Below are 14767 nucleotides of genomic sequence, written 5' to 3'. Positions count from 1 at the left end.
ATTCAAAGTGAAAGCAGTGGTAGTGGTGACCAAAACAGTCTCCTGATACTGTGACACCAGACAGACACAATAGTGTTGTTCATTAGTGAAGCTCAGGTGGGCTACAGTGATCAGTGTCAAGTTTAACCACCACCTACTCAGCCGTTAAGAGTTCAAATCGGGGCTAAATTCCATTTCAACCTAATCCACCGCCCAAATTGAAATGGAATGGATCCAAACCTCGGCTATTGCCATACTACTACAGTAAAGACACTTCCTGTGTTTGGATCACATGATCAACCTAACGGGATTATGGGGAAGTGAGTATTCTGGGGCCCGGGCTAGGTACAGTAAGTGCTCTGTGGGCGTGGCTAGCTACTGAGCGTGAAGCCGTTCGGGGGTCAAGGTTGAGGGGTCAGGGCAGCCCATGCAGAGGTTGGAGGTGGGTAAAGGGATCTGGGCTGCACATGCATCACAAACCTGCCGCTCAGAGATGTCATTGAGCTGTATCCGGACCTGCTTCTGGGAACAACAGGTGTATTACATTGGGGAGGGGACAGAGTACTGGTCTGGGACCTGGGCTTATTGACTTACTGCACAGTAAGTGCACTTATTAGGTGCCCTTTGTTCAGGTAATCAAGATCAACACAGTCCCAGTCAGTCAAGTTGGGCTGCTTCTTCTCTACGGATGGAATCCTGACTTGAGACACACGGTGATGTACGGTTTGAATCAGTACGACTCCTGGATACTGTGACTTAGCCATAGTTCAACTGTGGAGCTACTTTCGAGTAATCTCTTGTGGACAGATGCGCATGACATAAATGGTAGTAGCATCTGTCGACAGACTGCTGGATGCGACGACATAACGAGTGACTTTGTTCCGGTACGCTGGTTTTCCGTCACTGATCATTCGGACAAATCACAATTTTCGCAGGAGCTCGCATCTTTCCAATTTCGTAACGGGAGGGGACATTTGGCCCACGGACTTGCCCGAAACTGGCTGAGCGTTTCCGTATTGAGGGCTGTAGACTTTGCTAGCCTTGTTAGTATATTTTCCAACACGTCTTCCCCCATAGAACTTAATTATCTGACGCAATTACGTTACTGGGGTGTCCGAGATTAACTTTAGAGAAGCCTGGGTGTGGAGAACCAGTGTGATGCGTGGTCATCCTTTCTCAGAGAGAGAACTCACCTTACTCTTCTCCTCCTGTCTGGCTGCCTGTCTGCAGGGAGGATGCCAGATAGAGTTACCTGAGAGAGAGAGAGAGAGAGAGAGAGAGAGAGACACAGAGAGGGAGAGAGAGAGAGACACAGAGAGGGAGAGAGAGACACACACAGAGAGAGAGAGAGAGAGAGAGAGAGAGAGAGAGAGAGAGGGGGAGGGGACAGAAGAGAGAATGAGAAAAATAGGGAGAGAGCGAAAGAGGGAGAGCGAGGAACACAGTGAGATACATCCACTCGAATGTGATATTCTCCCCACAGCCGCGGTATCTCCGACAAAGTGGCATGAGTTCGGCAAGCAAGAGTACAACCCCGCGGCCCCATATACACGTGTGACTCATAGCAAATCAATTCCTGCGCCATCAGAAAGGAAGCCGCGGGGAGATGGAGACAGGTTTCTTGTAAATCACGGATGTGAGCCAAGCTAACAGCTCTAGTGCACCAGGAGCAGTAAATAAGAAAGAGGGTCGTAGAATGGTGAATAATAAGGCTGAGTTTTGTGTGAGGTGATTCATGCCATGGACATTCAGTGATTCACTAACACTGTGATCTAATTCATTAGCCCTGGGCAAATGCACTGTGGTTTTATGGCAGCTGGTGAAGGACGTTTCCATGCTGATGGATGGGTCGTGGGTGCATTTCTGAGTGAAAAGAGGGAGAGGGAGAGAGAGAGAGAGAGAGAGAGAGAGAGAGAGAGAGAGAGAGAGAGGAGAGAGAGAGAGAGAGAGAGAGAGAGAGAGAGAGAGAGAGAGAGAGAGAAAGAGAAGACGGGTCAAGAGTAACAGAGAGAGAGGGAGGGAAGAGAAAGACGGAGAGAAAGTGAGAGAGACAGAGAGAAGAAGAAGAGAGGTTGGTCCACCTTGCAGGTACATCTCCTCTCCCTCTCCAAACATCTGCTCACACCTGGCACAGCGGGCACATGAAGGGTGGTAGTGTTTCTCCCCAGCCTGGCAAGGGGACAAGAGGTCAAAGGTTACAAAGTTACAAAGGTCAGGAATGACATTGAGCACGAGGAAACGAGCTTGGAAATCCACAGCGAGACGGAGAACACTGAGGACGGGGCAAATGGGAAAAGGCGAAATAAAAGAATCCACAGTTGGTTGAGAAAACATTTTGTCTTTCCTCTCGAATGAGAGACGGATGTTTTTTTTTCTCGTCGTCAATACACCGATAACCTTCATTCCCAGACACAAGTATATCCACAACCAGACGAAACACATATTTAAAGACAAGTTTTAAGAAAGTACTTATAGAGTCATTACCTGGATGTACAGTTGTATTGGTGTCACAGGCTGCTGACACACTGCTGTTTGAAACGTCCCCTAGAGCGTGTCCAAACTAATTCCCATTCGGCCAGCTTATCCAATTAAGACGAAGATGACGACAAAGGAAGTGCAGTGCTACAACTTGAGCACAAGGGGGTGCTCTGGTACAAGCTACAGTTTAGGCGCGCACGGCGCAGATAATGCTGCGGGTTGGCCATGGGAACACTAACTACGTCTACAGTTTGGAACATCCGAACCTTCGTGAAACTAATCGAGGCGTCTGAAAGGGAACACCGGCCCAGTGTTTACATGACATCACCCATGTTTATTGTAGCCACGTACTCTATTAGTAGACATGAGATCCATCCCGCCACCCTGTAAGCAACCTATGCGTTTTGATAACCATGGTGACATGAACGGCTTCACATTGAGATGCTAACGTCGGATGACACGCTATTCGTGACACGGTCATGAATTCCACAGAGCTGTTGGGAGGTGGTGGAAATGATGCATGTGTCCATAATGACATGATGTCATGGTGTGGATTGCATCTAGGTTGGGTTAGCTGATGAGAGTTTCTGTCTCTCTCTCTCTCCCTCCCTTTCCGCCTCCATATATGTGTCTCTCTCTATATACAACATGTTTATTGCAAACACCGTGACATTATCTCTCTTTCCCCACTCTTTGTTCTGTTTTTCCATTTAATCTCTCTCTTTAGTCTCTCTCTTTAGTCTCTCTCTCTCTCTCTCTCTCTCTCTCTTTCTCTTTAGTCTCTCTCTCTCTCTCTCTCTCTCTCTCTCTCTCTCTCTCTCAGGCATCCCATCATGCATCAGTAACCATCTTATTACCCAAACAGCAAGGGGGTCCAATCCGGCCCGCGGGTATTTTGAGTAAAAACGTATTTCTTTTTTTAAGTGTAGGAAAGCTAACTCAATGTACTTTAAAATGGACTGAAACCAAATTGAAACTGTGTAGACATGATAATGGACCTACATTCATACAGTTTCTTGACTGGGTCCAACTTGCTAATAATCACCGAAATGACAGCTAGACAGTTCAGGGAGCATCGAAAAATTCCCAAAAACGATGAAAATTGTAACGGGGAGGAAATACAACACACTTTCAGTGCGGCCCATCCGGACCTCGTTGAAGACCGAATGCGACCCCTGGGTCAAAATGTGTTTGACACCCTTGCCCTAGGCGCTGATCTTGGGTCAGTTTAGCATTTTTTCAGAGAGAGAGCGAGAGAGAGAAAGTGTGAGAGAGAGAGAGAGAGAGAGATAACAGGCTGGAATTGGATCCCTATTCAAACAAGGAAAGTATGGCAAGGTTGAGGACGGAAATAGATAATGCTACACTAACAACAATACAGTGTCTCTGTGCGAGAGCAAGCTAGCATTTAGACCGGGTTTGGTTTTGAATGATGAGTAGGCATTTTGGTTTTGAATTATGAGCAGGCATTTTGGTTTTGAATTATAAGTAGGCATTTTGGTTTTGAATTATAAGTAGGCATTTTGGTTTTGAATTATGAGCAGGCATTTTGGTTTTGAATTATGAGTAGGCATTTTGGTTTTGAATTATAAGTAGGCATTTTGGTTTTGAATTATGAGCAGGCATTTTGGTTTTGAATTATGAGTAGGCATTTTGGTTTTGAATTATAAGTAGGCATTTTGGTTTTGAATTATAAGTAGGCATTTTGGTTTTGAATTATGAGCAGGCATTTTGGTTTTGAATTATGAGTAGGCATTTTGGTTTTGAATTACAAGTAGGCATTTTGGTTTTGAATTATGAGCAGGCATTTTGGTTTTGAATTATAAGTAGTCATTTTGGTTTTGAATTATGAGCAGGCATTTTGGTTTTGAATGATGAGTAGGCATTTTGGTTTTGAATTATGAGTATTCATTTTGGTTTTGAATTATGAGCAGGCATTTTGGTTTTGAATGATGAGTAGGCATTTTGGTTTTGAATTATAAGTAGTCATTTTGGTTTTGAATTATGAGCAGGCATTTTGGTTTTGAATGATGAGTAGGCATTTTGGTTTTGAATGATGAGTAGGCATTTTGGTTTTGAATTATGAGTAGGCATTTTGGTTTTGAATGATGAGTAGGCATTTTGGTTTTGAATGATGAGTAGGCATTTTGGTTTTGAATTATAAGTAGGCATTTTGGTTTTGAATTATGAGCAGGCATTTTGGTTTTGAATGATGAGTAGTCATTTTGGTTTTGAATTATAAGTAGTCATTTTGGTTTTGAATTATGAGCAGGCATTTTGGTTTTGAATGATGAGTAGGCATTTTGGTTTTGAATGATGAGTAGGCATTTTGGTTTTGAATTATGAGTAGGCATTTTGGTTTTGAATGATGAGTAGGCATTTTGGTTTTGAATGATGAGTAGGCATTTTGGTTTTGAATTATAAGTAGGCATTTTGGTTTTGAATTATGAGCAGGCATTTTGGTTTTGAATTATGAGCAGGCATTTTGGTTTTGAATTATGAGTAGGCATTTTGGTTTTGAATTATGAGTAGGCATTTTGGTTTTGAATTATGAGCAGGCATTTTGGTTTTGAATTATGAGTAGGCATTTTGGTTTTGAATTATGAGTATTCATTTTGGTTTTGAATTATGAGCAGGCATTTTGGTTTTGAATGATGAGTAGGCATTTTGGTTTTGAATGATGAGTAGGCATTTTGGTTTTGAATTATGAGTAGGCATTTTGGTTTTGAATTATGAGTAGGCATTTTGGTTTTGAATTATGAGTAGGCATTTTGGTTTTGAATTATGAGCAGGCATTTTGGTTTTGAATTATGAGTATTCATTTTGGTTTTGAATGATGAGTAGGCATTTTGGTTTTGAATGATGAGTAGGCATTTTGGTTTTGAATTATGAGTAGGCATTTTGGTTTTGAATGATGAGTAGGCATTTTGGTTTTGAATGATGAGTAGGCATTTTGGTTTTGAATGATGAGTAGGCATTTTGGTTTTGAATGATGAGTAGGCATTTTGGTTTTGAATGATGAGTAGGCATTTTGGTTTTGAATTATGAGTAGGCATTTTGGTTTTGAATGATGAGTAGGCATTTTGGTTTTGAATGATGAGTAGGCATTTTGGTTTTGAATTATGAGTATTCATTTTGGTTTTGAATTAGGAGTAGGCATTTTGGTTTTGAATTATGAGTAGGCATTTTGGTTTTGCATTTTCTATGGACGAGGCTTTGTCATGGGTTGCCGTGTTGGAGATTTGAAATTGAGGTGTGAGTTTGATACCGTTGTGCTTTGGTTACTGACACTGAAGTGGCGGGTGGATGTGTGAGAATGGCAACCAGACGCTGAACAGGTAGAGGGACGAGAGGGCAGGTCAGGAATCAGTCTGCAATTTTCTCTTTCTCTCTCTTACTCTCTTCCTTTTTCTCGTCATTCTCCTCCTCCCTTTCTTTCTCGCTCTTCTTTTTTTTCTTCCCTCTCCTTATCCTCCCTTTCTCTCTCTCCCACCCTTCATCTATCTATATTCATCTCTCTTTGCCTTCCTCTCTTCCTCTCCCCCACAGTGTTTGTGACTAGGCTGGAAGGCAGGGGAGGTGATCTCAGAATAGATTTTGGTAAGAGAGGCAGAGTAGAGCAACAAGGCTGACACACACACACACACACACACACACACACACACACACACACACACACACACACACACACACACACACACACACACACACACACACACACACACACACACACACACTGCAGTGGAAAAGGGGTGGTTGGGTGCACAGAGAACAATGGGCAATACAATGTCTTCTCTCTCTGCCCTGTCTTCAAACCAGCCGACCCTACATGGATCGACACCGCCCTAAAACCTTATCCTTCTCTCCCTCTTACCTCCTCAACCCTCGCTGTGGCCCTAAAACCTTATCCTTCTCTCCCTCTTACCTCCTCAACCCTCGCTGTGGCCCTAAAACCTTATCCTTCTCTCCCTCTTACCTCCTCAACCCTCGCTGTGGCCCTAAAACCTTATCCTTCTCTCCCTCTTACCTCCTCAACCCTCGCTGTGGCCCTAAAACCTTATCCTTCTCTCCCTCTTACCTCCTCAACCCTCGCTGTGGCCCTATTCACCTTCTCGCTATGGATTGTCAACACGACTCTCTATAGTTATAAACCCATTTGACACGAGCCATTTAATACTACCCACATCTTCTTAGACCCCAATCAGACCATTTAACTACAATAGTTTCCACCAATTTCATGTTCTACCAATCTTCCTTTAGACCCCAAACTCCATTCAGGTTAAGCCTCCCTAAGGCCCCTCTATTGGCTTAACCCCCCCCCTGCTCAATGAGTTAATCAACCCCAAATGCCGTGGCATTTCAGTGCAGGGCAGGAATCCTAGGCAAGGCTCCACAGAGTCCACAGTGCAGGACAGGCCCGGTGACTGACTGGGTGGGACCCTCTGCCCATAGATGGCAGAGCTATCTCTAGGTGGAGCTCACTATCTCTGTCTGCTGATCCTGCTTTGAAGGGGGGGGGGGGGGGGGTTGCAGCTGGTGCGCAAAACCGCCTTGAGGAAGCCACATTTCCCTACGCAATGAAATCACACATTGTTGTGCAGTAGCCCTGTGACACACACACAAACAAACAAAAACGTACCCTCCCCACACCCCGCCCCCCGCAGACGCCTCACAGCTATTCAGTTGTGACTGATTTGATTGAGGTTGGCAGGCCGCAGCAGCTGAAGCACATATCCGGCACAATTACATACAGGCCTACTGTGTGTCTCTTATGTATTCTGTGTGATGATGTAATGCTATGCAAGATGAAAGAGACAAGCGCGCTCATTATATTTCTTATGTTTCTTATGTTTTCGCCAGTCTCTCAGAGCCTGGCAACCGGATACATGTTTATGAAAGGAGAGCGTGTGAGAGAGAACAAGAGAGAGGTGAGAGAGAGAGAGAGAGAGGGATGTGAGAGAGCAGGAGCGGGATAAGGGGGGGGGATCATTGTTTGCGCTTCCATATTTGTGTCCTCGTCAATGAGGGTTACAGGGAGTGTGGCCAAGACCCCCTCTTAGAGCTAGGGCCTACCCCTGTTACCCGATTTCCCTCCCCGCCGAGAGAGTATCCTGTGACCCTCCACTCCACCGGTGTAAAACGAGACCTCTTTTCCACTGAAGTCATCTCACATCTCTCATTGATTTCTTCTCCTGTTTTTCTTTCTTTATCCGTCTCTCTTTTTCCCTTCCTGTCATTTTCTCTTTCTTTCTTTCTTTCTTCCTCTCTCTCTCTCTCTCTCTCTCTCTCTCTCACTTTCTCTGTCTCTTTCCTTCATTCTCTCCCTTTCATTTTCTCTCTTCCTCATTCTCCCTCATTCTTTCTTTCGCTCACACTCTCTCTCTCTCTTCTATTTAGCTGATGCGGGTCTAGACGGTATCTCTGTTCATCACTTTCAGAGACAAATACAGTACATTACAGTTAGGGATGTAAAGAACGCGCACTTCTGTTTCCAAAACCTTGATCTATTTGCAGTCAACATTATGTGATCGAATACCATTGTCTTATCTTATATGAATAATGTTTTGAGGTATGTGTTTTGGTTGGCATATTTTCTACCACAGCGGTATTCAGCAATGGATCCCTTCAAGTCTTGTTTATGTGACAGAGAAGATTCTAGTAAAGAGAATGGTGTGCATGCATGCTGAGAGAGAGAGAGATGCCAGTACAGCCCTTTAAACTGAATTGAATTGTGAGAGAGAGAGAGAGAGAGAGAGAGAGAGAGAGAGAGAGACAGAGAGAGAGAGAGACAGAGAGAGAGAGAGAGAGAGAGACGCAGAGAGAGAGAGACGCAGAGAGAGAGAGAGAGAGAGAGACGCAGAGAGAGAGAGAGAGAGAGAGACGCAGAGAGAGAGAGGGAGAGAGAGAGAGAGAGAGAGAGAGACAGAGAGAGAGCGAGAGAGAGTGAGAGAGAGAGACGCAGAGAGAGAGAGAGAGAGAGAGAGAGATGCAGGGAGAGAGAGAGAGAGAGACAGAGAGAGAGAGAGAGAGAGACGCAGAGAGAGAGAGAGAGCGAGAGACGCAGAGAGAGAGAGAGAGAGACGCAGAGAGAGAGAGGGAGAGAGAGAGAGATGCAGAGAGAGAGAGACAGAGAGAGAGAGAGAGAGACAGAGAGAGAGACGCAGAGAGAGAGAGAGACACAGAGAGAGAGAGAGATGCAGAGAGAGAGAGAGAGAGAGAGAGAGAGAGAGCGAGAGAGACAGAGACAGAGACAGAGACAGAGAGAGAGGGAGAGAGAGATAAAGAGAGAAAGAGAGAGAGAGAGAGAGAGAGAGAGAGAGACAGAGACAGAGACAGAGAGAGAGAGAGAGAGAGAGAGAGAGACAGAGACAGAGACAGAGACAGAGACAGAGACAGAGACAGAGACAGAGACAGAGAGAGAGAGAAAGAGAAAGAGAAAGAGGGGGAGGGGTGGAAGGTGTCAAAGCCATTAGCCCAGAGAAAGAGAGAGAAAAAAGAGGGAAATGAGGGGATACCCAAGAGGGAGAGATAGAGTGAACTAAACATGCAACCATAGATACGGGATATCTGTAGTCTAGTCCCACAGGACAACAGGCTAACGTGGCTTAGGTATCGCTAGACATTGATCTAAGGTCAGTTTAGTGTTTCTCCCACGAATGGTTGAGGTGACGATTGGAAGAGGGTAAGCGGATCCTAGATCTGTGCCTATGGTACACTCCTACCCGGAGTCTTACTGTCACAGACATGGCAGAGAGGCAGTACTGTGAACAGTAACGGATTGGAAACGTGTCTGTGGATAAGAGTGAGTAACCATACTGAGCCGGCGCAAATGCAACAGTGGCGAGCCCAGGGGGACGTCGACACCGGGGGAAACGCCGTCATGTGGATGCGTTAACGCGTGGCTCCACCACAAACAGAAACATGTGTAGCCATGCGGTTCCATCCATATACGACAGCTGAGAACCTTTTTTGGGCTTTGAAGACCTAAGGTGGGTTGATTCGTACCCCCACTTCACACATCTATCCTTCCATCCCTCCGTCGGCAGATAAACAGTGACATATAGGTGTTATAACGCGTCCTACCTCCAGTACTTTGCCGGTGATGTACTTCTTGCAGCTGTCACACTGGATGCCGTACATGGCATGGTAGTCCACCTCGCAGTAAGGGATCCCATCCCTAGTACAACACACACACACACACACACACACACACACACGTCAGAGATCCCCCCCGTCAGCTTTCAATACATACTGCGTGACCTTCGGACGCTTCGGACAGCTGCTCTCGGAGAGAAAGAGAGAGAGTGACCAGCATCGTCTGGAACTGTGAAAATAGATGGAAACCCAAGAGAGAGATGTTGTCCGAAATGGCACCCTATTTTCCCTGTATAGTGTACTACTATTGACCGGGGCCCATCGGGTGCTACTTGGGAACACACACAGAGACGAGGAAAGAATTGTGAGCACCGAGAAAAGATCATTGCTCACTCACTCACTCCTCTCCACTCTTTTTTTCAATGGCTTGTTCCCTATACGGTGCACTCCTTTTGACCGGTCAAAGATAGGGCACTGTGTAGGGGATAGGGTGCCATTTGGGATGCCACCTGTAAGGGTGAGAGGTGTGGTTCGGAAGGGACAGGTGTTGGGGTGGGATGTGGTGCTCCTGGGGTGGTGTTAAGGGGGTTGTCCCACGAAACGACTGCCTTTGGTGTCCCTTTGATATTTGAAGTTTGTTATATTAAATGACGTGCCCTTTCATTTAGACCACATGGAGAATTCAATCAATCCGATTTTTTATATATGAATAAAGATTTACTAAAGTGGCAAAATTCAACATGTTGTCCTGTCACTCTGTGCACCCTCTGTGACTCACAGGGAGATTTTAACCCACTTAACCCCACAATTTCACCAAGTTTTCACTATCATTATAAAACCTGAGTTCTTTTTACAGATTTGACAAAGTCATTTCTGAAGATGATAAGTCGATTTAATGTGATGAGTGATTCATTTTACGTCTTTCCCTCATTCTAAGGTCAACCCTGTTACGTGAACTGAACTCTCGTTTTAATACGGTGAAACGGTGAACATCTAATAGTCAAATCATAGTGGAAGAGCTGGTGAGCTGGTTCTACTCTTTTCTGACATTTTCCGGTGTTTTATGGTGGAGAACTGAGCGGGTCAACCGTAACACATCAACCACGTTACCCATCGATGGATAGGCTGCAAATGTTTCACAATAGAACCATTTTTGTGAAGCTTGCATTCAACCGCCAACTCCCTGTTTCACACAACAAGCGTCCATTCTCCCTGTCACGAGGGGATATGTAGCTTTAAGATGAACTCGTCCAACCTGTTACGGTCAACCCTGTTACGGCCAAACCTGTTACTTTTGAGATGGGGAAAAAAGGTGTTATTTATGAAGTTCGGCATGTGCTCCTTATGACAGAATGTTCAAATGAGATGAAATCAAAAGGTTTTCTTGACCAAGCGACACTTTTCAAAAGGTGGAACAACCCTGTGGTGTTGAGGGGGTGTTAAGGTCACGAGGGACTCACTTGCTGATGTACTCTGCGTTGAGCACCTTGTTGCACACCTTACACTTGAAGCAGCCCAGGTGCCAGTGTTTGTCCAGCGCTACCAGGGACTGCTCGTTCTTAAACTCCTTCCCACAGCCACAGCAGTCTACATGGGGGAGAGGGGGGTGGGCAGAGAGAGAAGGGAGAGAGAGAGAGTGAGAGTCAGAGAGAGAGAGACAGAGAGAGAGGGGGCGAGGGAAAGAGAGATAAGGGAATGGGAGAGAAAGACACAGGCATAAATATATAGAGATGTATCAGGAGGAGAGAAAGAAACAGACTGGAAAGTGTTAGGAAGTGATGGAGCAAGAGATACAGTATACACTGTATAGGCTATGTAGATTGAGGGAGAGTGATAGTCAGAAGAAAGATGATGATGTGTAGTGTAATGTAGGGTGACTCACTGTGGACAGCCTGTATGGGAGCAGGGCTGTTGGCAGGCAGGGGCTCTGTACAGTTTTGGCAGATACACTCTTTACCGTTAAACGTCACGCGGTCACCGGCAGGGAACGGCTGTCTATCAATCAACAGACAACGCAAGACACCATCAGTTCACAACGCAAGTACGATGTCACAATAGCACAGAGATTCAGGTCACTCAACAGAATGCACTATCTCCGTGGACGCTAATGTGCTTTTATTTGTGTTATACCTGTATGTTTGAAATGTCCATTACGTCAGATTATACGAGATGTAGCCCTGAACACAAATAATGAACACATTTCCATACATAACGTCCTAGAAGGGAGCAGTAATTACTGAAGAATGTCTGTCATGACACTGCAGAATTAAAGGTGACTGGAAAATGTCTCCATAGAAACCATACCACTCAGAATGCTAATTAAGGCTTCATGAAATGAGCATCAACAAAAAAAATTGTCTTGCTTCCACTATATTTTGGCTATCATTTCTACTTCCTCGTACGAAGCCATTTCCGGGCCACAGAATGCTAGGGTGACATCGATCGGCGACAAAAAGAAAAGAACGATGGCTCAGGGCAAAACACATGCTACAGACATGGCTTTTATGAGTTGAAACAAATGATACTGGCGTGATGTGATTAGACACTCGTATGTCTGGGGAATAAACATGTATGCCAATAATCATCACTCATATGCAGATAATGAGCTCTATGATCTAGCTAGTTTGTTAGCTGTAGCCAGTCAGTGAAGTGTACCTGTCACCTAAGACAGATTTGTCAGTGGGTTTTCGTGTTGCCTTGGCTGAATCGAATCAAATCACATTTTATAAGTCACATGCGCCGAATACAACAGTGAATACAACAGTGAATACAACAGTGAATACAACAGTGAAATGCTTAGTTACGAGCCCCTGACCAACAACGCAGTTTCAAAAAAAGAATACGAATAAGAATAAGAAATAAAAAGTAACAAGTAATTAAAAAAGTCGGTGAGAGCTGATATAATGCTGTGTTTATCAGCCATTGCTCTATGCAACACCCCCACGGAGAAAGCACTGGTATCTAGGACTACACTGTCACACTGTCACAGCCAGACTAAGTGGAAGGTCAAGAATAAGGAGACACGCACATGTGCAAGAATGTGGACACACTCGCAAACACACATACATACACACTTTCAGATCCCCAACGATATTGACACTGTCACACTGTCACAGCCAGGCTACTGAGGTTCAAGAGTAAGGAGGCAGACCCCCCCCCCCCCCCCCCACACACACACACGCACACACATACTGCTGTGAAGTCTGGACTAACAATGTTTTTCTCAGGCCAAGCCACAGACAACACCTCGAACTCTGCAGGAGTCTATCTCTCTCTCGCCCTCTCAGTTCAATTCAAAAGGCTTTATTGGCAGGGGAAACATGCGTTTACATTGCCAAAGCAAGTGAAATAGATCATGAACAAAAGTAAAATAAACAATTAGAAACAAACAGAAAACATTGCACTCACAAAAGCTTCAAAAGAATAGAGACATTTCAAATGTCATAGAATGGCTACAGTATATGCAGTGTTGTAACAATGTGCAAATGGTTGAAGTACAAAAGATAAAATAAATAAACAGAATATGTATATCTTCCTGTATATATTCCTGAGCCACGGCCTGTTCACCCCGCTATCATCCAGAAGGCGAGGTCAGTACAGTAGCATCAAAGCTGGGACCGAGAGACTGAAAAACAGCTTCTATCTCAAGGCCATCAGACTGTTAAATAGCCATCACTAGCCGGCTACCACCCGGTTGCTCAACCCTGCACCTTAGAGGCTGCTGCCCTGTATACATAGACATGGAATCACTGGCCACTTTAATAATGGAACACTAGTCACTTTAATAATGGAACACTAGTCACTTTAATAATGGAACACTGGTCACTTTAATAATGGAACACTAGTCACTTTAATAATGCTTACATGCTGCTTTACTCAACTCATAAGTATATACTTTATTCTACAGTATTTTAGTCAATGCAACTCCAACGTTGCTCGTCCTAATATTTATATATTTCTTAATTCCATTATTTTACATTTAGATTTGTGTGTATTGTTGTGAATGGTTAGATACCACTGTACTGCTGGAGCTAGGAACACAATCATTTTGCTACACCCGCAATAACACATAACGACTCTTTTCTGGATTTTGATCATTAGCGGGTATCGTCCTAATTCTGTTCTGCAATCATTATTTGGTGTTTTGCATTGTACAAGGAGGCTGTTTTTTGCAGAATTCTCAATTTGGTGTTTAGCCCATTTTGTCAATTCTTGATTTGTGAGCAGGCCCCAGAAGTATTTTTAGCCAGATCCTAATTGGGATCCTAATTTTGATGGCATAGAAGGCCCTTTTTCTCCCTCATCATTCAAAGCTTTGTGGAAGTTACCTGTGGCGCTGATGTTTAGGCCGAGGTAGGTATCGGTTTTTGTGTGCTCTAGGGCAACGGTGTCTAGATGGAGTTTGTATTTGTAGTTCTGCGAACTGAACCTTTTTTGTAACACCATAATTTTTGTCTTGCTGAGATTCACTGTCAGGGCCCAGGTCTGACAGAATCTGTGCAGAATATCTAGGTGCTGCTGTAAGTCCTCCCTGGTTGGGGACAGAGGCACCAGAGCATCAGAAAACAGTAGACATTTGACTTCAGATTCTAGTAGGGTGAGGCCGGGTGCTGCAGACCGTTCTAGTGCCCTCGCCAATTAGTTTATATAAATGTTGAAAGGGGTGGGGCTCAAGCTGCATCCCTGTCTCACCCCATTGACTAACACTAGAGAGAGAGAGAGAGAGAGAGAGAGAGAGAGAGAGAGAGAGAGAGAGAGAGAGAGATAACAGGCTGGAGAGAGAGAGAGAGAGAGAGAGAGAGAGAGAGAGACAGAGAGAGACAGAGAGAGAGAGAGAGACAGAGAGAGAGAGAGAGAGAGAGAGACAGAGAGAGAGATGGGTAGAGTGCTAACACTAATCAGATGTTTTTGGACCAAGGAATTGCGGATCATGTTGCACCCTCAAATCCCACACAAGAATACTGTGTATGACACAAACACGCGGCACATGCACAACCCACCCGCCCACCCAGGCGCGCACACACACACACACACACACACACACACACACACACACACACACACACACTCCGTGGGAAACCTAACACTGCTCTAGAAATAAGTGGCCTGCGAGTTCCTGACCGCACACTTAACATTCCTGCTTCAGTGCGAAAGAGGCTCCCGTTACCTTCCAAGGCCTGAAAAAACCACACCACTTTTCCACACACACATACAG

General features: G+C 44.8%; 1 protein-coding gene across 17 annotated transcripts in view; it reads right to left on the bottom strand.

Annotated features, from left to right (window-relative positions):
• ablim2 (actin binding LIM protein family, member 2) overlaps positions 1–14767 on the bottom strand; it is a 104959-nt gene that overhangs the window by 30525 nt on the left and 59667 nt on the right. For 7 of the 17 annotated variants that reach the window (XM_036987768.2, XM_090184066.1, XM_090184055.1 and 4 more), the window contains exons 4-9: positions 11435–11547; positions 11013–11139; positions 9541–9634; positions 2061–2148; positions 1173–1231; positions 460–501 (exon numbers count right to left, since the gene is read on the bottom strand). In XM_036987768.2, coding sequence (XP_036843663.2) covers positions 460–501; positions 1173–1231; positions 2061–2148; positions 9541–9634; positions 11013–11139; positions 11435–11547 — 523 coding nt within the window. The remainder of the gene's footprint in view (positions 1–459; positions 502–1172; positions 1232–2060; positions 2149–9540; positions 9635–11012; positions 11140–11434; positions 11548–14767) is intronic. The other 10 variants (XM_090184064.1, XM_090184054.1, XM_090184065.1 and 7 more) reach the window with 2 other exon arrangements.

The sequence above is a fragment of the Oncorhynchus mykiss genome, chromosome 9 (assembly GCF_057628025.1).
Source record: "Oncorhynchus mykiss isolate SJ-2025 chromosome 9, ASM5762802v1, whole genome shotgun sequence".
Taxonomy (NCBI): Eukaryota; Metazoa; Chordata; class Actinopteri; order Salmoniformes; family Salmonidae; genus Oncorhynchus; species Oncorhynchus mykiss.
The sequence above is the reverse complement of the archived record's forward strand: the minus strand, read 5'-3'. Positions and strand labels throughout refer to the sequence as shown.